This window comes from Callithrix jacchus, chromosome 18, assembly GCF_049354715.1.
Source record: "Callithrix jacchus isolate 240 chromosome 18, calJac240_pri, whole genome shotgun sequence".
Lineage (NCBI taxonomy): Eukaryota > Metazoa > Chordata > Mammalia > Primates > Cebidae > Callithrix > Callithrix jacchus.
The window spans coordinates 11,019,291-11,036,650 of NC_133519.1; the positions used below are offsets into that span (position 1 = coordinate 11,019,291).

Below are 17,360 nucleotides of genomic sequence, written 5' to 3' on the forward strand. Positions count from 1 at the left end.
GTGAAAGGCTACAGCCTTGAAATTTTTGCCTTGTCCTTGCTTTAAAGTCTCGGTTTGAAGAGGATAATGAAGTCAAGTGACTGGATTCTCTACTCCTTCCTTCTTTGCTTGCTTGCTTTCCTCCAGTATCTACAAAACTAACACTGGCCCCGAAGCACCTTGCTTTAGATAAGGCACCCAATACGGGAAAAACTGAGACCTAAAGGACCACTCCAACCTGGTGAAACAAAAGCCAAGCAAAAAGACGTCAGACTCTGGAGGACAACCAAATCTAGCCAAACTTAATTGAAGTAGGAGTAATGTTCAGAGGGCATTAAAAAACCGAGGGTAAAATCTATAGATGAAAATTCTAAGGATACAAAGGGAAAAGGATCGCCTAGTAAAGGCAGGTCGCAACGTTAGGAATAGGAATAGCCTATGAGTGAGTTTGGAGGAAATATATCTCACAAGATGCCATGCCTTTAGAAAGCTTTTTCACATTCTAGTACTTGAGCCTCTCAACCCCATTTTTCAGATGAGCAAATGGAGGCTCTGGGAGTTTTGACCCGTCATAATCTCAGGTAGTAAAGGGAGGAACTAGGAACAACCTCAGGGTTCTTCACTTAATTGTCCTTAGCAGTTTCTCGCCGAGGACTTTTAGGCAGCAAACCGGAAGGGGACTCCTGACGCTTCCTTAGCAGCAGTGGGTTGCCCCGGCCCCCAGGCGGCGCCAGCGGGAGAATGTGACGCTTGAACTGGGCGGACACTGAAGCCACGAACGGGTGAAAAACCCGATTTGTAAATTTACACCAACTGCAGCCGCCGCCGTTAGGCCTTAAGCGTCGTTAGCGCGAGGGTGGTGGGCGGTGCAGGTGGTCCTGTTCGTCCCTCCCAGTGGTGCCGGGGATAACGCAGCCAGTCCCAGCCCGGGCAGCCAGTTCCAACCGGAGCAAAGCGAGCATCAGGACCTCCACACGCTGGTTTCTCCCGAGCGCACGGAGGTGCCTCGCGGGGTGGGGCTGCGCATGCGTGTGACGCCGCGCGCGCGCTCGCCCCCTCCCGCTCTCCGCGGGGGCCACTCCTCAGGGAAGAGCTGGGGGCAGTCTTGCCTCCAACAGGGCCGAATCTTTTGCGTTTTTTGCAGCCTACCCCTCCTGCGACCCAAACTCTTCTAGCCAGATTCTCAGGACAAGATTTTCTGATGTGGAACTTCAGTTAACGTACGCTGCAGCTTCATTTTATTTCTCAAAAAGTTCCCTCCCCCGCCCCATCCGATAGACTAGGCCTGTAAGCAGGTCCCTCTTACCTCGATCCGGGAACGAGCTCCGAGGGCCCTCCCAGGCCCACCCCACCTCTCCCGGGGCCCCCGGGCCCAGGCTCACCTCGACACCAATAGTTCGCTCGCTTCCTTCGGGAAACCTTTCCTGACTCACCCCGGCGGGACCGCAGCCACCCCATTACCCGGGAGAGCCCAGGGCCCCGACGGAGGCGGAGGGCGAGGGCGCCCCGAGCGAGCCGACCGACTGCCGCCCTCCCCGGCCGAGTAAAGTCAGGCAGCGGCTGCGGACACTGCTGTATTGGGAAGCGGAGGCTCCTACACAGTAGGAGAGGCACGTCCCAGCCCCGGAGGCCCGAGGACTCGGGACACAGCGCGCGGCCCCGGCCCAGCCCGTCCGCCGCGCGGCCCGCCTGGGGCCCAGTGTCTGGGGACGCCCCGAGGGGCGAGTTAAGGCAGCTTGGCTGGAAGGGAGCGGGGAGTGGGAGTCCGCCAGCTCCCCCCGAGGTGCTGGCTCACTGAGGGGACGGGCTTCTCACCTCCCACTCCTCTCTCGAGGGCAGGGGGAAAGACAGTCGACAGTCAATAAATAGACCCGAGGCGGAAAGGGGCCTCGGGTGACTCTGCGGGTCCGGAAGGCTGGAGGTGCGGGGCGAGGGGGCGGTGAGGCGTCCTGAGGAGCGTCCCGAAGAGCGTCCCGCTCGCGGCCGAGAGGACCCCCCACCCCGCCCGCCCGCCCTCCCTCCCTCCGCTGGAGGCCGCGGGCCGCTCCCTTTAAAAGTTGAAATGGCCGCCATTCGGGACGGCCTGGCGGGAGGAGGGCCCGACGAGGGGAGGCTTCGGGGACAGCTGGGGCTTCTCCATGTCCACCCTCTTCAGGGCGCGGCCCCGGTAGCCCTCGGGCCGGCCTAGGTACAGGAGGTGCCTCCCGGGCCCCCCGGAGTACCTGGAGGTACCCCCCGAGGGGACTCGAGTGAGCAGGGCAGGGGGGGCCCGGTGGCTGGAGAAAGACAACCTCCGGCCCCCGCCGACGCCCAGCCGGGGAGCGGGGGCGGAGAGCGCGGGTCGGGCGGGGGCAGCGGCGCACCTGACCTCGGGGGGCACGTCCAGCCTCAGCGGCTGGGCGCACTCCGGGGACCGGGGTCCGGAGCCACCCAAGAGGGCGGGGGCGGGCTCCGGCGGGAGCGCCCGCGAGGTTAAAGGAAGTGGGGGCTCGGCCCCCTTCCTGGGCGGTTGCGGACCGTGCAGGTAGCGCAGCAATTCCTCCAGGGTGGTGACTTCCACCGCCTGCCCGGGACAGCCGGGAGGTGGCGGCCTCACCAGCACGCGGGGAGCGAACCCGCCCCCCGCGTTCCCGCCCCGAGAGCGGCCCGGGCCCTCCTTGGCGTTGTTTCTGTTCTGGTTCCACTCCCAGGGGTCCCCGGCGGCGCGGAGGTGCTTGACCGGCAGCTCCGGCGTGGACTCGGGGGTGGGCAGGCAGGCCAGCTCCGGCGGGGGCACGCCCTCGGGAGGCGGCAGGAAGGTGGTGTACAGCTGCGGCGTCTGCACCGCGTCGCCGTCCTTGGAGGGCGGCGGGGGCTCTGGGCCCCCACCGTGGAGCCGGGCCAAACTGCGGAGGGAAAGAGGGCGCGGGAGCCCCGGAGTCTCGATGTCCTTGCCTCGACGTCGGTGGGCGCGGCGACAAGCACAGGAGACCAGAAGGCCAGAAACTGAGGCGCCCAGGGCGAAAGCTGCGGCCACACTGGCCAGGAGGAGTGGGATGGGGACGGAGCGGGAGGCTGAGGCTGGGGGCAGGTCCCGGCGCACGCCTGCCGACCGAGAGGGAGGAGGGAGGCTCAGCCAAGGGGAGGCGGTGCGAGGGGGACCTAGGCTCAGAGGCGCCGGCAGTTCCCAGGCCTGATACCATCCTTAGGATTCACCTCCCCTGACCCCTCAGCAACAGCCCATGTACTACCCCTCACACTCAGGCCAGAGCTTGGGCCTGGGGAGTCCCCATCCCAGTTCTGGCCCCTGTAGCCATGCCAAGAGCAACTGCCAAACTGCTCGTGCAGACGGAGGTGGGGCTGAGATGCCCAGCTCTAGGGAGAGGAGGCTCCAAACAGGCGTTAGTGAGCACCAAACACCGGTCAGTGAGGGGCTTAGAACACTCCGAGAATCAGCAGCCCCACACTTCACTCCTGTCCCTCCCAGGTAGCCCCCTTACCCCGAGTGTAAGCTCCAAGAGTGGAAGACTGGGGCCGGGGGTGGGCATCACTGGGGGGACTGAGGGTCCCAAGGTCAGGACCAGGAAGCACTGGTGACAGAGACCAGGTCAGAGCCAGTGAGGCTCCTGATCTTTCCCTTTGACACCCTTCCAGGGGTCCTTCCTCCCTCCTGTGGAACCTAGGAGTCCAGAATACCAGCCTCTAACTTTCCTCTGGGCATGGGGCAGGGCTCATCATGCAGGACATTGATTTATTTATTCAAAAAGTGCCCTACTGTGTGCCAAGTACTGAGTTACATGCTGGGTATCTGGAGGATGCTGACCCTTTTCTGAGACTCCCAGGGTATTCAGGATGCTGGTCTGCTGCTGCCACAGGACACACACTCAGGTATGTGGACTGAGCAAGGGAAGGTGGAGTTGGTACAAGAGGACTCACCATAAGCAGAATCCCCAGGGCCAGACTGACTCCCAGTAGCTCCGTCTGTGAAGAAGCAAGAGGGTGAAGGTTGCGGGGAGGGAGAAGCTTCATGAAGAACTGATGGGGTGACTGTGCCACAGGAGAGAAGGACAAGAGCCCAAGCCTGGGATGGTGTCTGTGGCCATCATAGCCATGTGCAGCTGTGACTTCAACCGCAGCCACCTCTTCTGTTTACCTTGGCAGTCACCATGCTCCATGGATTCCTGGTTCCCAGCCTGATCCACATCAGTCCTAGGAGGAAAATGAGGTGGCTCTAAAATTCTGTACCTTGTCCCTGTCTCCCACTCTGGCCCTCTTGCTCTTTTAGTGGTGGGGAATTTTATGCTCAGGAAATCCAAGGACCCATCACTCACCCACCAGGTCCCCTGATATCCACACAGCCTCTGGAGCTGTGCCATCCACAGTATGGGTCCTGAGAAGCTAGACAGCTCCTAGGGAAAGCAGAGGCATGTGAAGCTGGAACCTTTTCCGTTCTAGTCACTTAACATTCTGCTGCCTCTTCCTGCCCTTGCTTAGAGGAGACTCCCAGCCTCATTCTCTCCTGCCCACCCCAGTCTCTCCACACCCTGGTTGCTGCCCACCTTCAGAATGCTTGAGGTACCCACACACATCCCAGTCATCCCCTATGTTTCCCTGCCAACCCCAAGACCTGTTTCTGTGCTCTTGCTGGCCTGGGGAGCTTGCCCACACAGGGCCTCAGGCCCCTCTCACCTCTGACAGGCCCCATGCCGGGCACACCGGCTGAGAGGGAGGTAGACAATACAGCCAGAAAAAGCCACAAAGAGCCTGTGACCCTCAGTGTCCAGCTCCAGCCCTATGATCCGTCGTGCTGTTAGGGCTGCCCGCTTCCCACTGCACCTAGGATGAGGCCAGAAGGAACCAGAGATGGACAGGTGAAGCTACCTTTACCCTGAGTGAGTAGAAAAACAGAAAGCGGGGAGGTGCACAAGAAACTGAGCACAACCCATGGAGCTGCCCTGCCCGACCACACTGTCCAGTCTTCTTGCCAAGCCTCTCTAGCCCAGAGTTCCCACCCTGCAAAAGCCAATGTTGATGTTTCCAAGCCATTCCCACATCCACAGCTGCTACCTCCCATTCCATCCTTGCTCTGCAGGGGACCTGCTCTCCAAAGGTCTCACCTGGCAGGGCTGTAGGCATCAATCTCTTCCAGGAGGATCGGCTCAGGTCCCCCAGATCGCCCACCTGGGGGCAGCACCTTCAGCACTGTCCCGTCATTGGAGCCAAGGAACATGACTGTGATGTTACTGTGGGGACCAGCCATGCCATCCACAGCTACCTGGGTCAGTAGGGCCCTGGAGGAAAGGGCCTGAGGTCAGGGAACCTGTCTAGGGAAGCCTGAGCATTTCAGGGAGAGCCCGGCTGTCCTGGTAGCTGTGGCTGTGCCCTCCCCTCAGGCCCCAGGGTTCTCTTCTTAGCTCTCTCCATTCTGCTTTTACAAGTTCTTCCTCCTACCAATGTGGTTTACCTTGTGGGGTCAAAGAAAAAGGAGGGTGGCTGAGGATGGGGGAAGTGGTGTTTTTCAGCCCCATACCTGCTAGTGAGAGTGAGTAGAGGCTGATGGGTGGCAGGTGGCACAGCGGGGTCCAGCAGCGGGTGAGCCTTGATGAAGGTCAGGACGTCATCAGGGAGGTCTCGAGAAGAGGAGAACAAGGCAGCTCCCCCTATTCCTGCACAGGATCCTGGCCTGGGGGGTGCATAGGAAGGGGCTGCCTTGGGACTGGGAGCTAGAGCTTACGTTAAGCTCTGTGCCCCCCATTGCTCCCAAACATGACTAGAAAGCCTTTCTCCCCCTCCACACAGACACTCATACCACTGCTCCCCTTCCCTGCCATAGCTCTTTGGTCCCACTGCTACCCCACTACAGCTCCCCACCCTGAGGCCTTGGATATCTTACCCCCTCCTCATAATCCCGTCTTGCAGAAGCAAACAGCATCTGCCCCCACAAAAGCAACTCCGTCTTGGGTACCTGGGTGAGGGGACCCTGTCCTCAGACACAGGAGTCCAGGCCCCATCCAGACTCCTCTGCTCCTTGAACTTGCCCTCAAACCCACGCTCAATCTCATCCAGGTAGAAGGCGCAGACAGCAGAGCCAGGGATGCTGGAGGAGCCAGAAAAGATGCAGGATAGGTGTTGAAAGGAACTGCACAACTTTCCCCAGGAAGAAGTGGTGGCCCCCTTCACGCACCACGTTAGGAGGTAGAGACTGAGGAGGTGGGGCAGCCACTGGGTGCCACACTAGGAGAAAACATGGTAGGCAAGACAGCAAACTGGCTTTGCTTAGAGGTTTCCTTGACGGCCCCCCATCAGCAGGCTGTGAAAGGGGAGTTTGGAGGCTGGTGAGGCAGGGGACAGATCAGGTCACACTAGTTAGACTAGTACCAACCTATTGGTCTGGGTAGTGAAGACCCCAAAGAGAGCAGAGCGGCCATGCAGGTTCACAGGCCCAGTCAGGGCCTGTAAGACGTCAAAATAGAAAGTAGAGTCCCCAGGGACAGAGCAGTTGAGCCGCAGCTTCAGGAAGGATGTCCAGTGGCGGTCCAAGGCCCGAGGCGAGCCGCCCATGTCACGTTTACACACTCGGGCTACTCGGGAGAACTGCACCTGGGGGAAGAGAGTGGAGCAGACAGCAGTGAAGGAGCCACAGGGCCAGCTGTGTGCATGAGCGTGGTGAGTTAGCACCAAGGGAGCAACGTGTGAAGCATAGTGAATGAAGGGTGTATGGTGGTGGGTCAGTGTGGGTCAAGGGTGAGGGACAAGCAAAATGGGGCAGAGGCCTCGGGGCTATTCCAAGCTGGGGGCTGAGAGACCAGGGGATTGCTTTGTGGAGATCACTGTCAAGAGCTCTCCTCCCACTACAGACTGGCTCCTCAGGATCCAGCAGAACCCTCCAGCTACCCACCCTGATGCCCACCTCCTTACCCTCCCCAGTCGGGCATCCTCCACAGAGACCTCGCGGAAGAAGAAGTAGACATGGTCTCCATGCTCCAGGGCATGGACAAAGTGTGGCTCTAAGGTGGGGAGTGACAGGGAAGGGTATAGAAGAGTATCTGTATCTGCTCAAAAGCTCCTGGTCCCACACCCCTCTCCCCATTGTGTACATACCCACTACCACACCCTCTGCCTGCTCCCTGCCACAGTCCTCCCTCTGCATCTCCTCCCCGAGAACAGTCTCCTTTCCCCAGGCCCGCCCTGACCTCGGAGCCACTTGGAGTCGTACTTGGCGGAGCGGAGTGGGGGCTGAGGCCCGAGGCTTCTGTAAACTACAGCATCACTGGCCTGGAAATCCGCAGCTGTGGCTGAGTACAGGCTGCCCTCTGGAGGGATGGGTGAAGTGGGGCCAGGGGAGGGCTCAGGGATCTGCGTCCTGCCTCTTCTTGGGCCTCCCGCACCCCTGCCTAGGCCTGGCCCTGGCCCCTACCTCAACCCTCCACTCAGGGGAAGGGGGGCGGGGAAGACCATTGGGAGAGGAGCTGAGGTGGGAGCTCCCTCCAGCCACATGCTTGCTTCTCACATGCCCAGTTGCACACCTGCAAAGACGGCCACGTTGGACTGGGTGGCGTCAAAGGGGCATCGAGCCTGCCCACTCAGCTCCTCACCCTCCTGCTGCAGCGAAGTTATCTGGGAGCAGAGGGAGCAGATCCTAGAACCTTTAGGGTCTTGGAGTATGGCTCCACTGACTATCCCCTCCTGTCCCATTGCCTCCTCCCCACTCCCTCTGCCCCTCCTGCCCCATTGCCTCCTCCCCACTCCCTCTGCCCCTCCTGCCCCATTGCCTCCTCCCCACTCCCTCTGCCCCTCCTGCCCCATTGCCTCCTCCCCACTCCCTCTGCCCCTCCTGCCCCATTGCCTCCTCCCCACTCCCTCTGACCCCTTGCATTCTGGGCACTCCCATTCCCCAACCCCACTTCCTGGTCCTTTCCCATCAAACTGATTGCCCATCTTGGGGTCCCCCAACTCCTATCCTGACTCCCACCCTCTCTTTTGTACCCCATAGCTGCGGCACACAGGGCTGAATGAGTTCGTTCCACAGGCAAGGAGCGTCTGGGAGTCCCAGGGAAGAAGAACACGAATATAGTTGTAGCACTCGTCCTAGAGAACCCAAAATTCTAGGTCAGTGATGGGGTTCTGGGTCTGAGACAAGGGGGCAATAGATAGGTGGGCTACTCCTTTTGAATCCATCAAAGCAATGTGGGATAAAGTTTCAACTAAGCTGTTTGCTGGCCCTCTGGCCTTAAGTAAATCCTTTGGCCTCTCTGAGCCTCACTTTTCTGTGAGGTATGTAAGAGAAACTAAAAATCAGGAATTCTCTTTCCTCCCCGTTTTCCCCTGTGGCTGCGATGGAAAAAGTGTGAAGGAGATTGGGCATGGTAGAGACCAGCTGGACAGAGACTGGAGGCAGAGTAATCCTCTCCTTCCCTCTACGTTCTCATCTCCTTACCGTCAGCTTTCCCCGCACAGCACAGTTCTCCACATCTTGGCTCCTCCATGTTAGATACTGAAGGGAGAAGTTGAGGAGGGAAAATCATGGAGCAACTGGGTTCCCTCCCCACATTATGACTTCTTTTGGATTCTTCTTCCCACCCACCTGACCCCCATTAGACCTCTCCCAGCCTCATCTCCATGTCTGGACCTCTTCCCACACAGCCCCTCACCTTGTTGGGCACCAGCCCCTCCCCTTCTTCTTGGGCTTGAAGATCAAAGGAGAAAACGTGATCCCTGAAGGGTTGGAGAAGGAGGGATCAGAGCCTGGTCAAGGCACCCCAGCTGAGCTCCTTAGCCCCCACCTTACCCACTGTCAGCTGTTCAGGGACAAACAGTGTGGACCTTCTGCCCCCTGCCTACCCCTTAACTCCATGCCTTGGCATTTGTGCTCTGGGTCCAAGCATGTCCACACCCCACGGCTTGTGCACCTGCATGTGTCCCCTGCAAGATGCTGCAGTGGCCATGCAGGTCCCATGTCTGCCCAGGAGCATGCATGTCTGCCCCACAACTGTGCCACGGCCAGTTTACCGGGCAGCCACTAGCAAGGTCCGGTTCAAGGTCAGGAATCTCTGAAAGTCCAGCCCAAGTTCTGCAGCCACAGAATCGTCCTCCAGGCCCCGAAACCAGGATAATGGGGAAGTACCTAGAGGACACAGAGAGGTGGGGCGCTGAGGGCCAGCCAGGATGCCACATGCTTCCCAACACTCTCTCCAACCCGATGAAACCCAGCAGTGGCACACTGGATACCATGTGAGGTTAGAGTGCCCAAAAGCTATTCCTAACAATAATACCAACACTGAGTGCTTAACCTCTGCCAAACAGTGTGGCACTTTGCACCCACTGTCTCATTTAATGCATAGTCCTATGAGGTAGCTTCAGCCCCATTTTCCAGATGAGGAGCCTGGGGCTAGAAGCCATTTAGGAATCTGCTCATTTAGTTCAGATCCAGGTCTGCCTGCCTCCAGAGCTGAGCCTAGTCCCTTCTCAGAACTGCCTTGGGGCTGGCAATTTCCTTTCACTCCCACCTGGCGGGCTGTCCCACCAGAGCATTTATTCACTCCATTTCTCCCAGCCCTCTGCGCCCTCCCCTCAAGGCTCTTCACAGGCCACCTCAGCCCTCCAAGGTTTCTGTCTCCTCTGACCACCTCACCTCCAGCATCCACCTGACTGGCTCATGGTGGAAACCACAGTCATCAGTGGTCAAAGGATACCCAGAGTTCAGGGATAAATGATTTAACATTGCGAATGTGCTTGGAACTGCTTCTAGCACATAGGAGTGTGTGCTATTCTTATCTATCCCTCAACAATTACTCCCAGTAACCAAACTGCAGTTCCTCCATCCTTAAAATTCCTCTAAATCTAGGCCGGGAGTGGTGGCTCATGCCTGTAACCCTAGCACTTCGGGAGGCAGATCATGAGGTCAGGAGTTCAAGCCCAGCCTAGCCAACACAGTGAAACCCTATCTCTACTAAAACTACAAAAATTACCCAGGCTTGGTGGCGAGTGCCTGTTATCCCAGCTACTCAGGAGGCTGAGGCGGGAGAATCACTTGAACCCAGAAAGCAGAGGTTACAGTGAGCTGAGATCATGCCACTGCACTCCAGACTGCAAATAGATAAAAGTTCTTCTCAGGAAAAGTGGGTTTATGCTTTCTATCATGGTGGACTTATTGCTGGTACCAGTGGTGGAGAGGGAGGTAAGAGGTGTTGGGAACCACTGAACTAGTATTAGGTCTTCTTTTTTCTTTTTGAGACGGAGTTTCGCTCTTGTTACCCAGGCTGGAGTGCAATGGCGCGATCTCGGCTCACCGCAACCTCCGCCTCCTGGGTTCAAGCAATTCTCCCGCCTCAGCCTCCTGAGTAGCTGGGATTACAGGCACGCGCCACCATGCCCAGCTAATTTTTTGTATTTTTAGTAGAGACAGGGTTTCACCATTTGACCAGGATGGTCTTGATCTCTTGACCTCGTGATCCACCTGCCTCGGCCTCCCAAAGTGCTGGGATTACAGGCGTGAGCCACAGCGCCCGGCCCTAGGTCTTCTCTTTGTAGCTAAGAATAACAGCAAACACATATAAAGTGTGCCATACAGTGTCCTCAGCACTTTACATGTAAAACCTCATTTAATTCCTAAATAACTCCATGAGGTAGAAGACTTCTTTTTTTAAGATGGGGTTTCACCATATTGGTCAGGCTGGTCTCAAACTCCCGACCTCAGGTTGATCCACCTGCCTCAGCCTCCCAAAATGCTGGGATTATAGGCGTGAGCTACTGCACCGGAGACTTTTTTTTTTAATCTCCCTTTTCTTTCTTTTTTTTTTTTTTAATCTTCCTTTTTTTTAAGGGATAGGGTAAGGGGTTGGGGGTGGGAGGACTCTGGCTGTGCTGCCCAGACTGGACTGCAGTGGCTATTCACAGGCGCCATCACAGAGCACTACAGCCTCTTAACTCCTGGGCTCAAGTGATCTTCCTGCCTCAGCCTCCTGAGTACCCACCACCAGCTCACTCAGAATACTATTATATTCTTTTTTTTTTTTTTGAGACGGAGTTTCGATCTTGTTACCCAGACTGGAGTGCAATGGCTTGATCTCGGCTCACCGCAACCTCCGCCTCCTGGGTTCAGGCAATTCTCCTGCCTCAGTCTCCCAAGTAGCTGGGATTACAGGCACACACCATGCCCAGCTAATTTTTTTTTTTTTTTTTTTTTAGATGGAGTTTCTTGCTCTTGTTACTCAGGCTGGAGTGCAATGGTGCGATCTCGGCTCACCAAAACCTCCGCCTCCTGGGTTCAGGCAATTCTCCTGCCTCAACCTCCCAAGTAGCTGGGATTACAGGCACGCGCCAACATGCCCAGTTAATTTTTTTGTATTTTTAGTAGAGACGGGGTTTCACCATGTTGACCAGGATGGTCTCGATCTATTGACCTCATGATCCACCCGCCTCGGCCTCCCAAAGTGCTGGAATTATAGTCGTGAGCCACCGCGCCGGGCCCTATTATATTCATTTTACAGCTGAGGAGACTGAAGCAAAGAAAGGTTGAGTAACTGAACCAAGGTCACACAGCTGGTGAGCAGCTAAGCAGGGATTCAGACCTGCTAAGGTTTGGTCTAGCTGAGAGTCCGTGTTCTTAACCTCTGCATGATGCTGCCTCTAAGTGAAGAAACCAAGCCCAGGGATGAGAAACAGCTAGCGGGAGGTGTCAGCTCACTCTGCCTGTTTGCTTCCTTGAGGCTGGCACCTTCCTGCACCTTGCCTCCCACACAGGGGGTCTCAGTCTCTAATTGCTCACGATATGGGGCAAGGTAGGTACTGGGCACTCACCTTGAAGGTCAGAGATCAACAGAGGGAGGGGGTCCTGGGGAAAGGCGGCCTGGGTATGGGGAAGCGAGAGCAGCAGCAGCAGTAGCAGCAAGGGCATGGAGTAGGGGGCACGGGGCATCCTGTGCGGGGCAGCTCAGGCCCCAGGGGGTGCCCCCTCACCCATATGCTGGCCCTGAAAGGGGAGACAGGGAAAAGTCGGGGAGGAGCCAAGTTCCCTCTTCCCTGATGCAAGCCAGCAGGCTCCTCTCCTGGTCTATCCCCAGAAGACCCTGTGGGGTAGGGGAAAGAACCCTCTCCTCGGCACTGCCCCAGTCCAGCCAGCTGTCATTGTCACTCAAGGCCTTTCCCTCTCCAACTGGCCCACACTGGCTGGTGTGAGGCCTGCAAGCATGACCCCAGGTAAGGACAGGACACACCCGCTCCTGCTGTCAGCCTTCTCGCTCGGCTTTTCCTCCTCTCTCCTGACTGGGTCTGGGACATTCAGTAGGTGACACCTCCTGGCCCCCCTCTTGCTAACCCCTTCTCAGCTATAATTAGAGACTGAAGCCTTAAAATTATAAATAGTGACTCCTTGGCACTGGGAGGAGGAAGAGGGCACCATGTCTGACTCCCCCTCCCTCCCAGACCCCCACAGCACCCTGGGAGCAATGCAGGCACTATGCCCAGGCGGGGCAGCTGTGTGGCTGCCACTGTCCTTTCTAGAGTTGAGGAAGGCAGAGTTGGGGTAGGCAGCCTAGAGGTCACTGTCTGGTCTAAGCTCATGCTTCAGGGGCCCTTCCCACTGCTAGGGAAGAAGCTGAGTAGGGGAGTTGGTGGGGGGACTGTCTTCACTAAAAATGAATCTGCATCAAAGCCAGATCAGAGGCTAAATTTAGCTCTGGCTGCAGCTGTCTGCCCGACCACTGTACCACCCCCTCCAGGCTCCCTAGCCCCCTGCTCCCTCCCTGGCTCCTAAGAACCGGTGCATGTACTTGAGGGGGGAAGAGCAGACCCACCCACTATAAGAAGCCAGGGACAGAAGGGATTGGTGAAGCAAAATGGCTAAACGTGCCCCTCTTTCCCTTCCTTCCCTCATCTGGTGCCTCTGAAATTGAAACATAAATAATTCAGTGACAGGCAGGCAGTTGTAGCCCAAAGTTCAGAAAAAGATGGATATGGTGGAAGAGATGGTGAGACAGGTCTCCTTCTACCCATCAGCCACCATCCGCCAGATGACCCTGGCTGGAGCCCACAGTAAGATGTACATACCAGCTTCCATCCTTCCCCTAAAATTGAAGTGAGGGGCTCAGTCAGTGCCAAAAATCAGGTCAAGAAGGTTGAGAATCCTTTCTTTTGTGAACAGGTAATTATCCTTCACCAATCCTTAGTTGCCCATCCCACCGTGTCCCCTAAAACAGACCCTGGGCTTCCAGGCCAAGCTCCCTTCCATCTCCCCAGTAATTCTACTCTTGAAGCCAGGACCCAAGTGTCCTCCCCACCCCCAATCCATCATCACTGGTGGGGAGGCTGACGTCAGGTGGGGTCCCAAGAGAGTTGGAGGAGGGAAAAGAGGAACACCTAATGATGACCGCCCCCTTCCCCAGGGGCAGAGTAGCAGCCAGCTAACGACCCTCTGGTGTTGAAAGGCTGAGCCTTCCTCCTCCCCCAACATGCTTCCGGATATGCTGTTCCCAGGGGAAGAGAAAGGAAGAGAAAGGGACATAGCTTGTTTCTTATCCTCCCCAACCTGCTCTCCCCACCACTCCCCTGCCTCCAAGTTGCCCTGAGCAACTAGTATCTTCACCCTGGAAACAACTTTGGTCTCTGGCAAGTGGGGAGAAGAGCCAGCCCCTCTTCCTGCTCCCTGCTCATGCCTGCTTCCACCCGCTGCTCTCAGGAGCTGCTGCCCTTTCCTTACCTGGGGTGGTGACTCCTGTGGGGGCCTGAGGGGGATAGGAAACCTCTGACCTGATGGAAGACAGGACAAAGGAGGGAAGAGACTGAGTTACACTCCCCTTACCACATCCCTTAAAAGTAAATGTAAAAATTTCAACAAAAGTCTGCTGAGGCTTCGGTAGGGGAGAAGCCTTGAAAATGGGAGGGGACTGATGACACTTAATAGTTTGGTTACAAAGGTGCCGGTGGCTTCACGCCCAGAGATGTAGGAGCAGGGCAAGAGGATGGCCCCTTGCTAGAAACTCCTAGAACTACAGGGCCAGCCTTGGCAAAGGGGGTCTCTGGGAGAGTTTGTGGGGCATGACGACCACTCCCAAGTTAAAGCCCTCAGAATCCAGCAGTCTTCTTAGCAAAAGCGCCTTAGCTAGGGACAATAGAGGCTAATTTGCATCTCATTTACATGCTCTTCATTTCCAGGCAGAATGCTCTGATCTGATAGCAAGCACCCTCAGCCCTTCCTTCCTCCCTGAGAGAGCAGACTCTGCCTCCTCCAACCCAGTCTACACACACACCACTTTAGGGTGGATTAGTCCAGCCTCTAAAAACGCTTGACTGGCCTTTGCATTGGCCCTCTAGACTCAACTATTATACATCTTTAAGAGGGCTTCTTGTAGCTGTTTTTGGGGAGCAGCATCTGGGCAGCTCCTCAACTCCTGGCCTGGAGAAAAGATCACTCTGCCCTGGAAGAATCCTAGCTGCTTCACACCCCTCATCTGAAGCGCATGGGAGAGACCTGGCTGACTCTTTCTCCCCTTTCCAGATCCTCCCCCTTGCTGGGAAGAGGAAACAGTTCTCTCTCCTGGCCCTGAAGCCACCTCTGGGGAGTGGCTGGGGTCATAGCCAGAGTCTAGCAGAGCTGGGGAAGGGATGGAGAAGGGGAGACTGGGCTGGGGACAATAGCAGGAAGCCTTCGGGCTGGTGGCCTACCCCAGGACACCTTCCTCAGAGGGAGCGGGGTCGCGCCAAGAGGCCTTGTGGAACTGGAGCCTTCCTCTCTCCAAGGCAGTTCCCCTACCCTTAGCTCTCAGCCCCGGCTCAGCACCTACCCTCTTTCCCACCCAACCCCCAACCAGGACAATCCAGGTGTCTCGAGCCTGGAAAGAGGTGGGCCTAGGGCCAGGGGCTCGACGTGTCTCCCCCTTACTGGATCCGGGGCTCCGAGGAGGGGCCGGTAGCAGAGTCTGGGCCGGGACCGGGTCCCAGAGCCACGTTAGCGGGAGGAGGGGCTGGAGGGGCCTGCAGGCGCAGACAGAGAGGGGATGGGAGCGGGGGTTGGGGAGCGGAGGCGGGTCTCCCAGGCCAGGGAAACAGGGCCAGAGGCTGAGAACCGACGAGGGCGGGCCTGAGGCCGGCGCTGAGTGGGGTCTGTGGGCTCAGGAGGCAGTCGCCAGCTCGGATGTCCTCTTAGGGAGACCTCAGTCTAACAAAGCCCCGGGCCGAGCGGGCTGAAGGACGGAGATGGGCGCTGGGACCGAGGTTGCTCAGGGGCCCCATCGCCGTCTCTGTGCATCAGCCAGCCCCTCAAAGGGTGCTCATTCTCCGGCTTGCACAAGGACAGAGGTGCACCCGTGACACAAAGTCCGGAATGGTGCGCCCTTCTTCCCATCCCTTCGGGGGCGTCAGGAGGGTCTAATTTTCCGCGGGTCTCGGAGCCTTAGTTTCCCTGCCAGGAAAGCAAGGGACCAGGTTTTCCACCCTCTCTACGGTGCGCGCCTCAAATGATCCTTTTCGCGCTTCCCAATCCTGCAGGATGCGACTCGAAGAAAGCCCAGTTGAATGAGGTGCCCAGACTCTCCTCCCTCCAGTACAGTTACGGGGCTCGGCCACGGTCCCTCCTTCTTCCCTGCACCCCAACTTCGTTGACCCTCTCCGTCAGCCAGGCACACTGGGCGCCGACACCCTCCCTGGTCCCCTTGCGCTTCAGAAGCTTGCCCCCCGCCGGCCGCGCCCTCCCCGCCTCCCCGCAGCCCCTTCCCTGCCCGGGGTACTTGCTCCGGGATCCGGGTCAGCGGGATCGAGATCGCTGCGGACGGCCCTCGGCCACGCGCCGCGCTGAGTTCGCAATCCGTGGTTGGACTCCGGCGAGCTGCGATGAGCGTCCGAATTGGATGGTGCTCGAATTTGGGGTCCGGGGCGCTGTCGTGAGAGCCCAGGGTCCGAGTACAGCCGCGGAGCCGCGGAGGAAAACAATGCGACCGCCCGGGGCTCTGGGCTCGGCCCCAGCGGCCCCGCCCGCCTCCCCGCTGGACCCACCTCCTGCCCGCCTTTGGGTGGCCGCGACTAATCCCGCCCTCGGAGGGCGGCTAGACACCGCCTTCTCGTCACCTCTCCGCCAATAGTGCCGCCCGGGGAGGGGCGCCTGGAGCACCGTCCACCCGGAGGGCCTGGCCGGGAGGCTGAGATGGAGAGACCCACGAACTGTTGCCGACACCGGGCAGAGGAAGGGATACACACACAAGCAGGGACCGGCTGGCAGAGGAGAGGCCCCTGGGGAGAAATTTCACAAGAGAGGGAAGGGAGCGGGAGGAGAAAGAGACAGGAAACCTGGGAGCCTCGGCAGGGCTGGGCTGGGCTGTCAGAGCCTGCGCGATCCGTCCTCCCTTCCCCTCCTCTTCGGCTCCGCCGACCCGGCTCCCGAGGGAGCCTCCCTCATCTCCCTGACTCTGCCCCTATCGCTCCGTTGCTCCTCTCTTGCTTTTTCCCTCTGTCTCCTTATTTCTCCCCGTAGGCCTCCTCTGGTTCGTCCTGACCCCAAAAAGGAGGCCTAGCATGCGCGTGGGGGCTGGAGGCCTGGGAAAGGAAAGGAAGGTGTCAGCAGGAGGCTTCCCTTGTTTCCAAGATCTCCTCCTTCCCTCCTCTACAAAGCAGTCAGGGTTTGGGCCACTGGCAGAAACTAGCTAACAGTCAGGCTGTCGGGTAACGGAAGAGGGCAGGTGAGAGAGGCTGAAGCCAAAACACATGTGGAAACCAAGACAAACTGACTCAGAGAAAGACACAGAAAGAGTAGCAACGCCAAGACCTGAGAGAAAGACCCACACAGCCTTCCTGCCCCACAGACACATGTCCCGTCTTTCCTCAGAGGACCCTGACATCCCTCCACACTGTCCCTTCTCCCTCCCCACCCTTCATAAAACCCCTGGGCATGTCAGTGAGGAGGAAGAATAAGGCTACTACAGACAGTACTGCTTGGTACCTTGGTATTGCCTGGTAGGATTCCTCTCTATGTGGGGCTGGGACAAAAGACATTTTCAAAATTCCCCAGGAAAGTGGGTGGCTTGGGAGACACTGGCATTCTCAGATAGTTTTATCTGACCGAACACTTCTACCCACATCTTGGACTCTGGACTAGAGGAAAGGAGGGGGAAGGGATTTGCCACTTCAGGCCAGCCTTAACTGGACTGAGATCGGGGAGGGGAGCATCGACAACTAGGCTAAGCCCTACAGTGAATACTCAGGAGACTTAAACACACACACACACACACACACACACACACACGAGAGAGAGAGAGAGAGAGAGAGAGAGAGAGAGAGAGAGAGAGAGAGAGAGAGCGCGCGCCAGAGATTTAAGGCCAGGTGAGCTAGTAAGATGAACAGTAACTCGGTAAAGTCAGATCTTTAAAAAAAAAAAAAAGGAAGATGGCCTGTAATCCCAGCGGTGGCTCAAGCCT

The 17,360-nt window shown here is 57.7% G+C and overlaps 2 protein-coding genes across 16 annotated transcripts in view; one reads left to right on the top strand and one right to left on the bottom strand.

The window, feature by feature from the left end:
• Positions 1 to 1,040: 1,040 nt before the first annotated feature.
• LOC128928052 (tumor necrosis factor alpha-induced protein 8-like protein 2) overlaps positions 1,041 to 17,360 on the top strand; it is a 31,925-nt gene continuing 15,605 nt past the window's right edge. For both annotated transcript variants that reach the window (XM_078355608.1, XM_078355607.1), the window contains exons 1-3: positions 1,041 to 3,846; positions 4,017 to 6,624; positions 6,816 to 8,067. The gene's annotated coding sequence lies outside the window, so the exon portion shown is untranslated. The remainder of the gene's footprint in view (positions 3,847 to 4,016; positions 6,625 to 6,815; positions 8,068 to 17,360) is intronic.
• SEMA6C (semaphorin 6C) lies at positions 1,195 to 15,880 on the bottom strand. Of its 14 annotated transcripts, none has more exons than XM_078355596.1 (21): positions 15,685 to 15,880; positions 13,655 to 13,704; positions 12,753 to 12,841; positions 11,758 to 11,929; positions 8,968 to 9,082; positions 8,610 to 8,673; positions 8,396 to 8,452; positions 7,945 to 8,046; positions 7,485 to 7,575; positions 7,152 to 7,271; positions 6,877 to 6,965; positions 6,341 to 6,558; positions 5,924 to 6,055; positions 5,489 to 5,641; positions 5,076 to 5,249; positions 4,648 to 4,794; positions 4,290 to 4,367; positions 4,112 to 4,167; positions 3,895 to 3,939; positions 3,459 to 3,548; positions 1,195 to 3,063 (listed from the first exon to the last, which is right to left on the bottom strand). In XM_078355596.1, the coding sequence occupies exons 4-21, from the start codon at positions 11,873 to 11,875 to the stop codon at positions 2,030 to 2,032; spliced, it is 2,883 nt and encodes a 960-aa protein (XP_078211722.1). In that variant the 5' UTR covers positions 11,876 to 11,929; positions 12,753 to 12,841; positions 13,655 to 13,704; positions 15,685 to 15,880; the 3' UTR covers positions 1,195 to 2,029. The 14 variants fall into 14 exon arrangements, with proteins under 14 accessions (XP_078211722.1, XP_078211718.1, XP_078211719.1 ...); XM_078355592.1 differs by having other exon boundaries at positions 5,852 to 6,055; XM_078355593.1 differs by having other exon boundaries at positions 5,852 to 6,055; positions 15,681 to 15,880.

Excerpts from the sequence above, each read along its gene's own strand:
- SEMA6C (XM_035279361.3), bottom strand. The coding sequence starts at position 11,875 with ATGCCCCGTGCCCCCTACTCCATGCCCTTGCTGCTACTGCTGCTGCTG. Across the intron at positions 8,674-8,967 it reads ACCTTGCTAGTGGCTGCCCG|GGATCACGTTTTCTCCTTTG; the intron begins GTAAACTGGCCG and ends CCAACCCTTCAG. Across the intron at positions 4,795-5,075 it reads GATGCCTACAGCCCTGCCAG|GTGCAGTGGGAAGCGGGCAG; the intron begins GTGAGACCTTTG and ends GCCTCATCCTAG.